At 40.4% G+C, this 17,649-nt stretch overlaps 1 protein-coding gene across 1 annotated transcript; it reads left to right on the top strand.

Annotated features, from left to right (window-relative positions):
• Window positions 1-787: 787 nt before the first annotated feature.
• WSB1 (WD repeat and SOCS box containing 1) lies at window positions 788-17,624 on the top strand. Its single transcript, XM_025851228.2, has 9 exons — window positions 788-1,123; window positions 7,045-7,213; window positions 8,038-8,306; window positions 9,448-9,579; window positions 11,587-11,687; window positions 13,925-14,097; window positions 14,551-14,664; window positions 15,853-15,960; window positions 16,427-17,624. The coding sequence occupies exons 1-9, from the start codon at window positions 1,084-1,086 to the stop codon at window positions 16,584-16,586; spliced, it is 1,266 nt and encodes a 421-aa protein (XP_025707013.1). The 5' UTR covers window positions 788-1,083; the 3' UTR covers window positions 16,587-17,624.
• Window positions 17,625-17,649: the final 25 nt, after the last annotated feature.

The following is a 17,649-nucleotide window of genomic DNA, read 5'->3' as shown; positions in this document are numbered from 1 at the left end:
GGCTCTGGCAGACAGACACTTTCATCAGCCCTGTGTGAACCCGGAGGCCTCGGTCTGAGCTGATCCCGCGGAGTCGGCCTCGGCAGACGCCCGGGCAGCGCCGACCACCCGGCTTGCGGGGCGGCCCGGAGGCAGGAGCAGCCAGCACAAAGGCAGCGCAGGGAGGATCTCCGGCGGGGTGGGCCGCCCGCACGCCCGGGCACCTCGAGCCTTGCAAACACCCGCAGCCCAGGTCAGGATGACCGCCGCCATAAGGCTGGGGCATAGCGACCGGTGTTCATTCTCAACTCATTTTTTGCATCAAGCACGTAAGGGCTGGGGAGGTGGCCAAATCGGGGTAAAATCTGAAATGTCTTTTTTGTTCTTTTTGGTTCAGCCAGTTTAAATTCCACGCCATCTTTTAAGCGGTGGGCCAATATGTATTATACAATTCTCCGTCTGCCTTTTCGAAGGCACCTGAACTTAGAAATACAGACCACGCTGCGGTCCCGGGGGGTGGGGACGGGGGGCGGGCGGGGACAAGTCCGAGCTAGGAGCACACTTCGTACTCAACGTTCCGTCCTCGGCTGGGTTGGGGAGGCAGCCCCGGTTCCGCCTCCGCCTCGGCACTCTTCCTGCCCCAGCGGGTCCTGTACTCGCAGAAACGCCCGCGCGCACCCGGCGGGGGGCGGGGGGGGCGGGGCGCCAAGCCCAGGCCGTCACGTCCCGAGCGTCGAGGGGGCGGGGCCTCGGGCGATGGCGTCACGAGACCCCGCCCGCGCCGCCCTGCTCTCTCCCGCGCCGCCCGCCATTTTGTCTCCAGTGTCTGGTTTGCGGTCGTCGGCGTTGGAGGAAGCGTCGTGGTCCGTAGGCTTGAGGCAGGGAACGGGGTCTATTGTCTGTGTTTGACTCCGTAGTTTGGTCCGAGGCCTTCCGCGTCTTTCCCGGGGCAGTCGGCAGAGGCTCCCGCCACCGCCCCCGCCCCTCCCCTCCTTCCCCCGGTCCGGGAGGGACCGAACCCGCGTCACGCCCCTCAGCGCTCGCCGATCCCTTCTCTGTCGTTGCGTCCGCATCGCGTCCCCGGAATCAGACGGTGCCCCATAGATGGCCAGCTTTCCCCCGAGGGTCAACGAGAAAGAGATCGGTGAGGAATGGGACGGTGGGTGAGGGGTGCTGGTGAGCTCGCCGGGGCTGCGGAGAGGCAGGGAGTCCCCGGAGGAGGAAGCGTCTGAGTCTTAAGTGAAGAAGGGTGAGCCGGGGCCAAGCCCTGGAGGGAAGAGGAAGGAAGCGGCCCCTCCGGGGGGTGTCGCCCAGGGCTAAATGGGGTCGACATTGATGCAGCACCTACTGCGCGCCCGGCTCGGCGGGAGGCAGTGGGCAGATACTCGGGTCCAGGGGAACCTGGGCGCCCAGGGCCGTCCTCATCGTGCGGCCGGGGGTGGACACCCACCCTCGGGGGACCCCAATTTCCTCTAAAGAGGCCCGTGCACGGCCGTCCTGGGATTCTCTGGGGCGTCGAGTGGATAGGCGAGTGCTGGGCAAGTCCTGGGCTCTCTGATTTTACGACGGGAAAAGTAAACTTAAGTGTTCGGAGTGTAATGAAAGGGGAGGGGGTCCTCATGTATATCAACCAGTCTTAAAGGAGAAATGCGACCGAAGAGGTGCCATCAGCCTGGAAAAAGCAAAAAATGGTGTGGCGTTAAGGCAGCGGTTCAGGGGAGGAGGCTCAATTATCTTTTCTACACAGAGGAGCGGGGAGGAGCAGAATGGTTGGGTGGGGTGATAGAAGAAAAGCTTTTGTATGAAAGAGCACTCTTGGAAAAGGCTGTCTAGAAGCTGGTCTAGAGGCTAGCCCCTGCTACAACGAAGTCAGGGCAGTAGATCCGGGAGGTTTGCGTGAAGACCGCCTCGGGGGCTCCGTTGAGAGCACCTCACATTTAAATTCCCTCTTACGGGAAAATAACCGGAACAGTTCCGGGGAAGTTAGAGCTGTGCATTGATGGGTAGGCTTAGTAAACATTGAACTTAAGTCATATTATACATCTTATATATGTACAGTTTCCATTTAAAAAATAAAACAGTTTTAGCACCCCTCCAACAAAAAGTCCAACGCTAAACTTACTGTGTTAATTAAATGAAAATTGGAGGTGGCTTCTGAGCAAAGACCCTCTGCATTTCCCCGTTCTTTATGTATGCCTTTAAATACATGGAGGAGGTATTTCTAGAGAGAGGGAGAAGCTGAAGTAGCCTAAAGGCCCTCCATCCTATATGTGGGTTCAGTTTTTATATCTAGAGACAGCTCTCAGAATTCTGGACTTTTGTTCTGAAGGATAAGGTTGAATGACAGGTTAGGAGGGGACTTTAACCCTGGTTCTAATAACTATTTTAAGTATACAGAGAAAACAAAATTCATGCCTAATTTTATTTTGGTATTTTAAGACTATTAAGTAGGTCCTAAAGTGGAACATGGAACCCAAAAGTTCTTATTCCTAGTCCAGTGGGCTTTTTTCCTCCTCTCCTATACAATAGTATCACAGATAAGTGATCTGCCTTTCATTTATCTGTTTTACTTCATCTTGATGAACTATTCTGAAAACTTTCCAGTCCTGTCTTCTAAGGGCTGGATAGAGCTACTGAGCACACCTGCATAAGGTAGAAGAACCATCCACTAAGTAGTAGCCTTTTCAGTTTAAAAAAAAAATTGTTTTTTAAGATTTTATTTATTTATTTGACAGAGACAGAGATAGCAAGAGCAGGAACACAAGCAGCGGGAGTGGGAGAGGGAGAGCAGGCTTCCCTCCGAGGAGGGAGCCCGATGTGGGACTCGATCCCAGGACCCTGGGATCATGACCTGAGCGGAAGGCAGACGCTTGACTGAGCCACCCAGGCGCCCTTCAGTTAAAATTTTTCATATTTAGTTAGGTGTCAGTGTTATTTCCTGGCTGTAGTATAAAATTATTAGCCAAGTCCCAAATATCTAAATTTTGTCCTTTCCTAAGCTTTAGGAAAAAACAAAACAAAAAACCCAAAACCCAGTTTTTGTTTCTTTGTTTCTTTCTTTACTTTGGAAGTACCATTTGGATACAGAGCGAAACAGTAACATCTCTATGTAGCTTTTTATCTTTCAGTAAGGACTTAACTTTTCCCCTCTTTTCTTGGGTATTAATTACAGCTCTCTCTTTCTCCAGTACTGAAAGAGGAGAGGCAAGATTCTTTGACTGATTAAAGAAGTCCTGTGAGACAGGGAGTACTGCCTGGAGCCACGGCCCTCTTTCACAAGGCACTATACCAGATCCTCCCTTTCTCGTTATGAAATTGCGGAGAGGAATGTGAAGAAGGAGCTAAATCTGGTTCACTTGGTTCAGCCGTTAACTCAGTGTGTTACTACTGTACAGATAATGTAGTGTATTTTATGGCCGAGTTCCCATGGCAGGCAGCTTTTCCCTTATACAAGGTCATTAAATCATATATTAAACAGCTGCAGGTAATAAAGGTTTAACTTAAAAAAAATTTTTTTTAAGGGGCGCCTGAGTGGCTCAGTTGGTTAAGCGACTGCTTTCGGCTCAGGTCATGATCCCGGCGTCCTGGGATTGAGTCCCACGTGGGGCTCCCCCTGTTCTGCGGGGAGCCTGCTTCTCTGCCTGCCATTCCTCCTGCTTGTGCTCTCTCTCTGTCAAATAAATAAATGAAATCTTTAAAAAAATAAAATTAAAAAAATTTTTTTTCAAAACACTTCATTATAACCTTGCGCTACTTGATAATACTGTACCAGTAAGTATCAAAATGAGTGTTTGAATCATTTGATGCAAAGATCATTTGGGAAAATAGAATCATTTGATAGACCTGTTAACAAGGAAACACCAAGCTAATTATTAATAACTTGAGACAGCATAGCATCTATTTGGTCATTTTAAAATACTGACCCCAGGGGCGCCTGGGTGGCTCAGTCGTTAAGCGTCTGCCTTGGGGTCCGGTCATGATCCTGGGGTCTTAGGATCAAGCCGCGAGTCAGGCTCCCTGCTCGCCGGGAAGCCTGTTTCTCCCTCTCCCACTCCTTCTGCTTGTGCTCCTGCTCTTGTTGTCTCTCTCTCTCAAAATCTTTTAAAAAGGGCGCCTGGGTGGCTCAGTCGGTTAAGCGACTGCCTTCAGCTCAGGTCATGATCCCAGGGTCCTGGCATCGAGTCCCACATCGGGCTCACTGCTTAGCAGGAAGCTTGCTTCTCCCTCTCCCACTCCTCCTGCTTGTGCTCTCTATCTCTCTGACAAATAAATAAATAAAATCTTTAAAAAAAACTTTTAAAAAATAAAATAATGACCCCATTTGTTGAATTTCTGTATGTTTAAGAATAAATTAGCTTAGGGGCGCCTGAGTGGCTCAGTCATTAAGCACCTGCTTTCGGCTCAGGTCATGATCCCAGGATTCTGGGGTCGAGCCCCTGGGCTCCCTGCTCAGCCGGAAGCCTGCTTCTCCTCCCACTCCCCCTGCTTGTGTTCCCTCTCTCACTGTCTCTCTCTCTGTCAAATAAATAAATAAATAAAAATCTTAAAAAAAAATCATTCTGTAGGCATATGAGGGTCACTGGTTTGTGGATTTTAAGAAAGGCATGTAACTGCTGATGAAAGTAATGTCATCTTAATTGGGGTGAGTAGGTGGGGGCTCTGCTGCTTTGATCAAACCACACCTGAGGTATTGTTTAGTTCTGGGTGCCACTTTTATGAAGACCATTACCAACTGGAGTTTCTCCAGAAAAGTGATGAAGGCGAAGTTGGAGAATGGACTTGAAACCATGTAATCTAAGGAATGATTGAAAGGCCTATGGAGTTTAGCCTGATGAAAAGATTTAGTTGCTGATGTCATGGCTGTCTTCAATATATGACTATCATGTGAGAGCAGGATTAAGCTTACTCTCTTAGGTCAGAATCGGGAATGAGTGGGTGGAGTGACAAGGAGAAGATTTTTGATAATGTCAGCTGCACAAAAATAGAATAAGCCTTATTAGGTATTCATATTTATGAATGTCAGAAATACGGGTCTCAATTTTTCTTTTTTTTTTTTAGATTTTTAATCTCTACACCCAACGTGGGGTTCAGACCTACAGCCCCAAGATCAGCAGTCACATGTTTTACCGACTGAGCCAGCCAGGCACCCCTCTTTTGCTTTTAAACCATAGCTCATTTGTTAATGTATCAAAAACTTGGACGAGGAAATGGTTGAAATCATTTAAGAATGGGAACTTACATATGTGCTTTATGTTTATTCAATAAATATTTACTGATCACCCGTCATATGCCAGGTGTTCCACTGGCTATTGTCAGAGCACACATTGAGACTTGAAGTGTCACCTGAATGAGTACATGGTGGGGGAGGGGGCGTTGTATGTATATGGTCTAGCAGTAAGAGTATAAGTGGTTCTTATATGAACTGCAATATTTAGGATATATGTAGTTTAGTTGTTGGGAGGTTTAAGTCAAAAACCTAAAAATACACTGTAAGAGTTAGCCAGACAACTAATCACAAAATAGTAGGGAAATTAAAGTGATACTAATTTATACCTAAGGAAGAGTAGCAAAATGTAAATCAAGACCAATCCAAGAAAGCAAGGGTGATACACTGACTGATAAAGATTCTTTCCCCAAATTGAGGAAATTCTGGCCAAGTTTGCATGCACACATCTACAGTAGGAGCTTGTTGATCATACTTCATGTTAAATGCAAAACAAAAAGTCTCTATATACTCCGGTAATATGACAGTTTTTGTTTTGAATGATTAAGTACTCTTTTTTTTTTAAGATTTTATTTATTTGAGAGAGAGTGAGAGAGAGAGTACAAGCAGGGGGAGCAGCAGAGGGAGAGGGAGAAGCAGACTTCCCATTGAGCAGGGAGCCCAATGTGGGGCTTGGTCCCAGGACCATGAGATCATGACCCGCACCGGAGGCAGATGCTTAACTGACTGAACCACCCAGGTGCCCGTAAATTGAAGGACTCTTAACTAAATTAAAAATCTATGAGATTGTTTAGTCTCTGTCCTTAAAAACCAAAAGAATCACTTCCATTTTGGGGTCAGTTTATGGCCCATCATTAAGACACTTAAGGACCACTATTTGAGGATCACAAATGTGTAATGCATTTTAAAGCACTAGTTGGGAGATGGTACTAAATAACGTTTAAGTCCCTTCTAGTTCTAGGAGTTTTGTGATTTTTTTTTTTTTTTTTGGTGACCTGGGCCTCAAAAAATACTCATGTGGGGGCGCCTGGCTGGCTCAGTTAGTGGAGCATGTGACTCTTGGTGTCGGGATTGTGAGTTCAAGCCCCTCATTGGGTGTGGAGATAACTTAAAAAGTAAAATCTTAAAAAAAAAGAATATTCATGTTTAAATAGACCATTTAATAGTGCTTTCCTTTGAATAATGATACAATGTATTTTATAGTGGTTTGTGGTTTTTGAAAACTACAAACTTACTGGAGGATTCGTTTCTTACAAAGTTAGCCTGTTGCACTTTAAGTGTTAGTAATTTGATGAAAACATAAGGCAATGCAAAAGTCAGGACTTTAGTAATTGCTAACCCTGACATCATTACATTATTATCGCTTAACCAGTTTTTTTTTTTTTAAAATTTTTTTTTTTTTTTTTGTGAGAGAGGGAATGAGATAGACAGAGAGCACTAGAGGGAAGAGGGTCAGAGGGAGAAGCAGACTCCCCACTGAGCAGGGAGCCCGATGCGGGACTCGATCCCGGAACTCCAGGATCATGACCCGAGCCGAAGGCAGCCGCCTAACCAACCGAGCCACCCAGGCGCCCTATCACTTAACCGGTTTTTTATTGAAGCTTTCTAAACAAGCTCTTGGGTGGGAGATGTTAAAAATCACTTTATCAAAACTGGAAGATAGTTATTATCATTAAAGGGTCTTCACAGCACATTATCTCCCTTCAGAGGGTAGAAATCAGAACTCCTTATGCCTTGTCTGCGTGGAAACTCAATGGAGTTGAGAGTCCCAAATTAATAAGGAGGCAGTCTCAAATTTATTATTGGTTATATGTGACATCCTATATATTTTTTTCTTTTAGTGAGATCACGTACTATAGGTGAACTTTTAGCTCCAGTAGCTCCTTTTGACAAGAAATGTGGTCGTGAAAATTGGACTGTTGCTTTTGCTCCAGATGGTTCGTACTTTGCTTGGTCACAAGGACATCGTACAGTAAAGCTTGTTCCGTGGTCCCAGTGCCTTAAGAACTTGTAAGACTCTCCTCTTTTTCTGTATTTTGTATCTCTTTGTAGAATTTACTATTTTCTGTGTGGAGTAATGAAAAGATTTTGATATTTAAGTTTTTCCTTTGTAGGCTATCGTAAATGTATTTTAATCATAAGCTGAACATATTGGAAAATTTGTGGGAAGAATTGTTTGGCCTTATACATTATAGAATACTTTCTCAGATGCTTTTGTGTCTTTGTATTAAAAAGCAGATTACTGGTTCCTTGGTAGTATATATATTGCATTGTGCCAGGGCAGGTGACCTTTGTTATGTGATGCTTTTTGGATTTCACAACATTTTATTAGATAACAGTGTTATGGTGATCGTGTACTTATTTTTTATGTACTTACAGTTCCTCCGGTGGATTTATTTGTTGAAAGTTTTTCTAAAATATATATTAAATTTAATGTCTCCCTCCTTTTTGTGTCTAGTTGACCTTTATATAAATATCTTAAGTTATTAGGTTTTTTGTTTTGTTTTTTGCTTGTTTATACTTATTTTAGGTTAGCTAAAGGAGTCCTAATTGATATAGTGGTTTTGAGGAAAATTTTGACACAAAGAAATTACACATTGCTTTATTGTTGAACTTAATCTCTTAGCAACTGAAAATGTCTTTTGATTTGAGTTTATTTGGTCATACGCTCATAGCTAATAGCAACTTTTCGCCTTCCCATCTGTAGAATTTGATTGTTATTCAGTATCACTATGATAATACTGAGGTTATTTTAACAAACATTTATCATTTAGTATCTGTAGGAGTACAGAGTAAATAATAACTAGATGTCAATATGACCTTTTTCCCTTCAGTCTCTTGCATGGCACCAAGAATATCACCAATTCAAGCAGTTTGAGATTGTCAAGACAAAACAGTGATGGTGGTCAGAAAAATAAGCCTCGTGAACATATTATAGACTGTGGTGACATAGTCTGGAGTCTTGCTTTTGGATCTTCAGTTCCAGAAAAACAGAGTCGCTGTGTCAATATAGAATGGCATCGATTCAGATTTGGACAGGATCAGCTGCTCCTTGCCACAGGGTTAAACAATGGACGTATCAAAATATGGGATGTATATACAGGTATGGGGCCATAGTTTGAAAAGCAAACCTGTTTATTTTATGATGCAGGGCATCTCTCCTAGGCACTAGAAGATGTGATTTGAGGATTTTAACTTACTGAAAAGCAAGAATTGGTTCTATGAATGTGTCTTTATGATTGGCCTGCATAGCATCTTCAGCTCATGGTTTTATTTTAAGAAAATAGAGTTCTCACTGCTTGGTCACTCTTCAGAGAATGTTACAGCAAGAAGGACATGTCTAAGGAATGTTTAGTTAATTATTTATAAATTAGTAACTTAGTTGATGGCTCAAATGGCAAGGTGTTGTCTTACATACTTTTTCAGTGAAAGCTTGGAGGCTTTCAAGGCAAATCTGGTTTTCAACAATCATTGTCTAACCTTTGGAAGTTTTAGTGACATTGTATCTAAAGTTTAACTAGATAGGTTGAGAAGTTAAATTCTTTGTGCAATTAAAAGTGAACGTGTTATTCACTGACTAAAACAGTTTCTGGCTGATAGTATATACCAAAAATGTGAAGGCATTTTTTTTTTTTTTAATGAGCATTAAAACTATGTAGAGTAGAATACAGCAGGTGATATTAATATTGAATGAGGATAATGAGTCAGTAAATTTGATTGGATTCTTAAAAAAACTTAGGGAAAGCACATAGATTTTCATAGAAAACAACTCTCACAATATTAGATGAATAAAGTATATTTTTTCACTGATTATTTTTGAAAATTTAGGTGGTTGTGAGATAACATGAATCTTCTGGGGAGTTTGACAGTCTTTTAGTAATTCAAGAAAAAGAAAAGGGAAAATTGGATTTTATATTTAAAATCATACTATACAAAGATTAAAAAGTTGTGAGGTAGGTTTTCCAGATGGTAAATTAACTTGTTTATATTTCAGGAATTCTCTTTAAGCTGATCTAATAAATTTAGGCTTTGTTATCCTGGAAATAATACATTTTACAACTGTGCAAATAGAGAATCTTTAAAGGTGATAGTAAAAGCACTATTAAGTCAGTTTACACTTGGGAAGCTAAGGAGGTGACAAGTATTTCTATATTATATGTTTTATGGTGAAGAACCCTATTTTAAAGAAAGAAGCTGATAAAAATTAACAACATTGTCTTTTTTCCCTCTTCCACTGCATTTAGGAAAACTCCTCCTTAACTTGGTAGATCATACTGAAGTGGTCAGAGATTTAACTTTTGCTCCAGATGGGAGCTTGATCCTAGTATCAGCTTCAAGAGACAAAACTCTGAGAGTGTGGGACCTGAAAGATGATGGTATGTCTTTTTTGCAGGCTGTGAAACAGAATGGGTTTCTTAACATGACGACTGAGAGATGTCAAGAAGTGTCGATCATTTGGGGCATTTGACTTTAAAAGTGGCCTGTGATCAAAGTTTCCTATTCTCTGCTTAATCGTTTGGTCCCTTTCCTTGTGCAGATCAAACGTAACCATAAATGTGACCCAGAACAGGAACCAGCAGTTATTCTAAACAATCTGATATTATTTAGAAACTAACCACACAGATCTGTATCAACTATATGAGGACAAAATCAATTTTAGCGTTTTATAAATGTGTTACTTTATTTTCTTCATCTTAGGGAAGGTTATTAACTTCATTTGATTAGCAAAAATTTAGATCTCGAAGTAACAAACACAATTTAGTAATCTAATAAAACTTAGATTAAGACGTTTACATACCAGGATTTATAGCTTCTAAAAGTTAATAAGCATACTAATAAGTTGGATAGGTTAAGTAAGAAATTATCAAAAAACTTGCTATCTGGTATAATAAAAGATATGTTAGGGATCCCTGGGTGGCTCAGTCAGTTAGGCAGCTGCCTTTGGCTCAGGTCATGATGCCAGGGCCCTGGGATCGAGGCCAACCTTGGGCTCCCTGCTAGGCGGGGAGCCTGCTTCTCCCTCTGTCCACTGCTCCCCCTGTTTGTGCACTCACTCACTCTCTGACAAATAAATAAATAGCTTTAATAAATAAATAAAAGTATTTTAGTGTTAAGTACTCAGGTTTTTCTGAAACTTTGTTAATTGCAGTGCATAGAAAGTTTCGGAGAGAGTACCTTATTTGAGAGGACCAGAGATGAGCATCTCTTTCCGCCTCTTAGCCACTAATAAGAAAGTTTACAGTTTTGGCTAACACCTTACATTTAAATAAGATCTGCTAGTCCTCTAACAGCCTCAGGCTCAAGGTTGAGGGCTTGCTTTGGAAGCATTGTGACTTAAATTGAATGTAGTAGGAAACAAAACTCTGAGGTTTGGAAACTTGTTCCAGCTGATGGGTAATAACCATTGCCTACTAAAATAATACGCTCATCTTACCAGACCACGATGGACCTCCTCTGCATTTTAGCATTCTTTGAATGCTCGGCTTTGAGGGATGGATGGAGAGATCCCAACAGTTATAACAGTTCGGTTATTAAATTTTTATTTTCTTTTGCATATCAAAAGCTGCTTGCTTTCTCAACACATTTTCAGTTGTGTGCATATGTTTTAAGAATATAGACTCAGGGCACCTGGGTGGCTCATTTGGTTAAGCGTCTCTTGATTTCAGCTCAGGTCATGATCTCAGGGTCGTGAGATCAAGCCACTTGTCGGGCTCCGTGCTGGGCATGGAGTCTGCTTGGGATTCTCTCTCTCCCTCTCCCCCTCCCCACCCCTCAAAAAAAAAAAAAAACCACAAAATATGGCCTCAGTAAAATGTAAACTCAAGAGAGTTGGGACTTAGTCTTACTCACAGCTGTCTCCTCAGTGCCTGACATACAGTAGACATTGAGTAAGTATTTGTAAAAATTAAGAGTTAAAATATACAGACATAATTGCTATAATACACAGGGGCTTTGGAGTGGAATATAGGTTATCAGAAAGGAAAAAGGATGAAAGGCATTTTGAAGGTGTTCTCAGATCTCAGCCTTGAAGTGTTACAGGTCCTTCATTTGTAGAATAAGTGGATCAGACTAAAAGAATTCTGTCTTCTGTAGGTGAAGGGTCAGCAGGTTTTTCCTAAAGGGCCAGATGATAAATATTTTAGGCTCGTGGACCATGCTATCTCTGCCTTAGTCACCTCTGCCATTGTAGCACAACAAACAAATGGGCGTGATTGTGTTCCAGTAGAACTTTATGAAATAATCAACTGGTTTATAGCTAACCCTTGTTACAGATAAATCACTGCTGCTCTTGAAGTGTGTGATTCTCCGATTCTGCCATTTTTGAAATGCTGCTCATTTGAAGTGAACTCTAGGGTTAATACAGGTTATTTCTTTTTGTTCAGGAAACATGATGAAAGTATTGAGGGGCCATCAGAACTGGGTGTATAGCTGTGCGTTCTCTCCTCACTCTTCTATGCTGTGTTCAGTGGGAGCCAGTAAAGCAGTATGTATCAAAGTTCTTGTACATTCCATGTGAGCTGGATTATAATGTGTGCATAATCGTTTTAAATCTAAGTAACTTACTAAGTCTGTGCTCGGTGTCATGAATGTCTTAAATATTTTATTTCACGATGGGGGAGAATTTGCATGAGGGAAATACAGTTATTGATTGTGGAGTGAGAAATTGGATTGCTTTTAGTCAGAGAATATTCGTAAAGTAAGGGGTATGTCAAATTTACTTCTTCTAAGATCTAGGAAAGTTTATGTGCTATAGAAGAGATCTAGTCCAAATGTTAAGACATTCCCGCTAATTATTTTCTTCTCTGTTGTTCTATTTTTTTTGTCCAGTTTGCTGTTTAAAAAGTTTTGATTCCCAGCTGGTCCTGGACATTTAACTGAAAAAAAGTAATTTAAAAATCTAATAATAAAAAGAGCACTCATGTATGTCTAGAGTGAATTATAGACGCAATCAACACGGTCTGTCTTGCATAGCATACCTGTGGACAGATGAAGTATAAAGTGACTCTTGAGAGGGTTATGCTTAGTCAGGAACTCTCTTTTAGTTGTCTACCAGCTCTTAGAATAATTAAAGAGATCTTATTAGCTTCAGATGTTTATGAAAAATGTCGAAGTCCAAATACATGGGATATTCAGAATACACTCTGAATTACTGGGGGTGGGAGGCTGGTTTTAAGTGCATTTTATTTAGCCAAGAAGTGTGTTAAAACAATAGTTGCAAATGTTAGAAGTTTAGAAAAAAAAGTATTCAGTTCTTTAAAAATCATAAGAAGAACAAAGCTAGATATTGACATTGCTATTTTAGGCTGTGTGTTTTCCATATGCTTCTTGCTTTCCCTGTCACAGGTGGTGGCAGCAATATTGGTGTGATTGAGGTTATGCTGGCACCACTCGCACACAGGCGCACAATGGTGTTAGCTGGGCAGAAAGAGTGGCATCTCTGGCTACCGGGCTGGGGGCGACCTTTACCATAGGATGAAGTAACCTTGCATTCCGCTGCAAGGTGTACTGTACGTACACAGGTGCTGGTCGATGTCCACTTTCTGCTTTTCTTTCTTTCTTTTTTTCTTTTTTAAAGTAATTTCCCCCCGCAGTGAAACCCACTGACTCCTCCAAGTAAATTGATCTTCCAGTCTCATGGAATTGGGAGTCTTGACATGTGAAACCAATTTAATGTAATGTAATTGGCTTTCAAATGGTTTCTCTGTGCTATTTTTTTGGAGTTCTTTGAGATGTTAAAGATACCTTAAGACTTTGATCCCACTTAAAATTTGTATGTATTTTTCTTTGGAAGTAATAATATTGTGTCTGTGCAGAAAAAAAGTAGCAAAAAGGATTGCTTTACTCCAAGAGGAGAGATTGTCTTACTAGGATTGTTGTAAACCTCCAAGCTCATATTTCCTATAACTAGACTGAAGTAAACATTTGAATCCTATTCAGAACTATTCTGCACAGTCTAAGTACTGATCTTACAGAGTTGAAAACTGTAAACTTGTACTAAAGTAATTTAAATGTTTTATGCTTAAAATGACTATAATGATTGTGGTCGGTTTGGGAAGATTAAGATTGGCAAATCTTGATTCACAGACATGTTAATTGTAATATTTTCATAAATTAGTATTTTCATTTTGTAATGTGGTTTAACGTCCTTGTTGTTTGCCAAAGAAATTTCATTTGGCTGTGAAAATTCTCTTTGCTTGCAGTATCTGTTTCTCTTCCTAGGCTCACGTTGGTGACCCAAGCCTATTGTAAACAAGTGATTATCTCAAAGGGAGATGCCAATGGAGTAACAATTTGTTAACATTACGTTTTCTGTCTGTATATTTTTTAAAAATTTGGTAGTTTCTGGAAAAAGAAAAAGAAGGGGGTTTGTAGTACTTAACCCTATTTATTTCTGTATATATTTTAGTTAATTAGTTTTTGGAATAAATGGATTTCAGTATAACTTTGTGGTTAAATTGCATTGCCTTTTTTATGTTTAGGCTTATTTTTAAATTAACATTTAACAGAAACATTTGAAATAGAATTTGCATGTCTACTTTAATTAACTTAAAGACTTGATTTTAATCTGACTATGACACTGAGCATACATATTCTTTTAATTATTCATAATTTATAATGTTTAATATAATGTTAATTAAATGTAGCAGTTTTAGATTAAGTTGTGCCATTTTGTCCTCTGTGTGTCTGAATGAAGCTATAACATTTGCCTTTTTATTGCAGGTTTTCCTTTGGAATATGGATAAGTATACCATGATACGGAAACTAGAAGGACACCACCATGATGTTGTAGCTTGTGACTTTTCTCCTGATGGAGCATTACTGGCTACTGCATCTTATGATACTCGAGTATATATCTGGGATCCACATACTGGAGACATTCTGATGGAATTTGGGTGGGTACAGCATGAATTAATTGTAGTCTGTGGTTCATCCCTGGCTATTAGTATAGCTTTTAAGAAACTACATGAAAAGAATCATTAACATGTAGGATTAAAATTGTAGTCTATCATTGGCTTTCTTGATAACAGATCATGTAGTTATCATTCGACAGTATACGACTCTGTAGAAGTGGTTAATTATATTTAGAATTTCATGTCAGGGTTTTTGAAAAACAATTGAAACTGACATTGGAGTTAATCTTAGTCTGTTGAACCACATTGTAAAAAGGAGATTAGTAATTCTTTTAAGGTTCCTTTCATTTGATTTGGATCAGCTCTACTCACTCTCCTCAGTTGTGGTCATTAAGGCCAATTTAAACATAATTCAAAGACAGATGTGCTTTGTACCTGGATAGTTTCGCTTCTTGAAGTGACTCATTTTCACTGAAAACGTTTATTTGACCTCAGGCACCTGTTTCCCCCACCTACTCCAATATTTGCTGGAGGAGCAAATGACCGATGGGTACGATCTGTGTCTTTTAGTCACGACGGACTGCATGTTGCAAGCCTTGCTGATGATAAGTAAGTGTGTGAATTATAGTTTGACCTATTACTGTCTTTTAAAGATTTCCTTTCATCTTTCTACTTACTGGAAACATTTTCAAGCCTTAAAAAAGCCTTTCTGCAGTGCGGGTTTTAATGTCTCTTTCTCTAGACAAGACTTTGGGAGATGTGTGTCTTGAAGAATATTGGCCTGAAGAAGAGTATCTGCAAACCAGAGATAATCCGTGCCTTTCCCTGTTTCTTGTGTGTTAACTAGTGTAGGCAGACTGGGTGGATTTTTAACTAGCTTTTAGCTCACAGATTTATTTTTCAGTAATAGCTTGTAAAGATTGAAGCAGAAGGGCATTTTCAAAGTGAAATAAATAGTAAAAGCTGAGTCACCGTGTCCACTGCATTTGCGGCTACAAGATGAAATGTCACCCGAGTAAGATGTACTGGTACGATTATTGGTATGAAGCAGAACCTAGGTATCACCATTCCTTTTTCTCATGCTTTTATTATACCATGTGCATGGCACACAGTATTAAGTAGTTTGGTCACATTAATTCAGAAAGTGAGTCACTATCGTTTTTCCAGAACAGAGAGAGTTTTGTTTTGTTTTGTTTTGCCAGCAATCACTGTTTTCTGTTTGTTCAGATTTTGCATATCCAGTCTCTATTTCTAGACACATTCTACCTATGTGAAAAGGCTTTTTAAATGTGTCGGAAAGAGAGTAAAACCTTTTTGCCTTTTGGGGAAATAAGATTGGCAAATCTTGATTCACAGACATGTTATTAATTGTAATATTTTCCTAGATTAGTCTTTTTCATTTTGTAATGTGGTTACATTACATAATGTTAATGTTAACATCCTTGTTTGCCAAAGAAATTTCATTTGGCTGTGAAAATTCTCAGAGCAGATATTAATTGAGTATAAGGAGAAAGATTCTGGTTGTGACCATTATGGATCCGAACACTGGGAAGGGAAGGCAGCCGTACATTATAGTCTCTTAAGTGTGAGTTGATCCAAATTACTGATTGGTATGGGCTAGAAAATATTTTATAAAGCAAGTTAGAGTAATTGAGTTAGCGTAATTGCTTGCTGCAGTGATGTGTGTGTGTATCTATGTGTGGTTGTGACTCAGAGTGGCATTTTTTATCTGAAGTATAGATGTTGCTTTTACCTTAAATATTCTGATGCTCACTGGATAACTTATTTCCTTTCCAGAATGGTGAGGTTCTGGAGAATTGATGAGGATTATCCAGTTCAAGTTGCACCTTTGAGCAATGGTCTTTGCTGTGCCTTTTCTACTGATGGCAGTGTTTTAGCTGCTGGGTAATTTGATTTTTCTGTTTTCTTTTAGAGGCAATTTAAGGTGGCTTTTATTTATTTATTTGACAGAAAGAGAGGAAGAGCACAAGCAGGGGGAGTGGCAGGCAGAGGGAGGAGAAGTAGCAGGCCGCAGGGAGCCCAATGGGAGACTCAATCCCAGGCCCCTGGGATCATGACCTGAGCCAGAGGCAGATGCTTAACCGACTGAGCCACCCAGGCGCCCTAAGGTGGCTTTTAATCAAAGCAGCCAGTATTTTATTATCACTAAATCTTCCATAAGGGCTCTTTATAATACTGTTACTTTGTCATAGAGGAGATCATTGGTTAGGCCTCCTTAATTAGGTTTTAATGTTTAGTTTGTGACTCTCATACATGGCCTTGGATGTTAGTTGTTCGAGCGGTAGGATGTTGAAATACATGTACGTAGGTGACTGAGCTTGTGTTTTTTTTTGTTGTTGTTTCTGTTTAGGACACATGATGGAAGTGTATATTTCTGGGCCACTCCGAGGCAAGTCCCTAGCCTTCAACATTTGTGTCGCATGTCGATCCGGAGAGTGATGCCCACCCAGGAGGTCCAGGAGCTGCCAATACCTTCCAAAGTTTTGGAGTTTCTCTCCTATCGTATCTAGAGGGCTCACGCTTCCCTGGTTGTAGGGTCTGATGGAGCTCACTTGACACAAACCTCAAGCTTGACTGACTTCAAGTATCTGTTTGTCAAGGTTTAGAAAATTTATTTAATTTGATACATTCTTGTAGTGCATTTTGATCATTTGAGCATATTAAAATATTATTTATAGACTATAGGAGAAATATTTCTGGACATATCAAATGTAAATTTTTTTTTAAATTTGACTGTGAAACCATATACATACATGTATATATTTAGATATAAGCTGCTATGTGTTGAATGGACCCTTTTGCTTTTTTCACTTTTAGTTCCAACATGTATATATTGCTTCAGTAGAGGCACAATATCTAGCTTGCTGTAAAGTGGAAGGAATTTCCACCACCACCACCCCCCCCCGGGCCCCTGCGTTAGACGGTAAATACTGGCTGAAGAAAGCAATTGGGGGTGGGGGTCAGGCATCTGAACTGCAAGTAAAACCCAAGGGGAAAGATTTTGTTTTCTTTAGGAATGGCATCCAAGAGGTAGAATTTGAATGTGACATTATTAAATAAAAACAGAGCCAGGGTATAACTAGGAAAAGGGTGTGTGTGTGTGTGTGTGTGGTGTGTGCGCGCGCGTGCGTGTGTGTGTGTCCTGCGTCATCTCCCCCCGCCCCCGTAACTATATAACCATTGCTGCGGGCCTTAATTTTGGAAAGCAGCTTGCTACTTTAACCCCGTGGTATAAAGTATTATCAATTTTAGTCAATTTGAAAAATCCCATCTACTGTATTATTGCTAAGTATTTTGTTTGTACTAAGGGACAATTTTAAGACCATGGTTTTGCTTGTTTTTTTTTTTTTTTTTTTTTTTTTTTTTTACATGTATCGTATGTTTCTGCAGGGGGTAATGTTGGTGATTTGCCAAAGAGAAGCAATACAGTAGATCTGCTTTTGCCTTCTGTTATTTATCTTACCTGCAGATATTAAGAATGTATGCATTATGTAAAATGCTTGATTATATATTTTTGAGTTTTTTAATTAAAGACTTGTAAAAAACCACTATCACAAACGTTTCTTAAGTATG

The sequence above is a fragment of the Callorhinus ursinus genome, unplaced genomic scaffold, assembly GCF_003265705.2.
Source record: "Callorhinus ursinus isolate GAN/ISIS: 27379988/994484 unplaced genomic scaffold, GSC_fseal_2.0 scaffold34, whole genome shotgun sequence".
In the NCBI taxonomy this organism is placed as follows: domain Eukaryota; kingdom Metazoa; phylum Chordata; class Mammalia; order Carnivora; family Otariidae; genus Callorhinus; species Callorhinus ursinus.
This window is presented reverse-complemented; position numbering and strand designations above follow the sequence as displayed.

Bases quoted from the DNA above. Each gene is read 5' to 3' on its own strand.
- WSB1 (XM_025851228.2), top strand. From the start codon at position 1,084: ATGGCCAGCTTTCCCCCGAGGGTCAACGAGAAAGAGATCG. The intron at 9,580-11,586 runs GTATGTCTTTTT...CTTTTTGTTCAG, and splicing joins GTGGGACCTGAAAGATGATG to GAAACATGATGAAAGTATTG. The intron at 14,665-15,852 runs GTAAGTGTGTGA...TTTCCTTTCCAG, and splicing joins GCAAGCCTTGCTGATGATAA to AATGGTGAGGTTCTGGAGAA.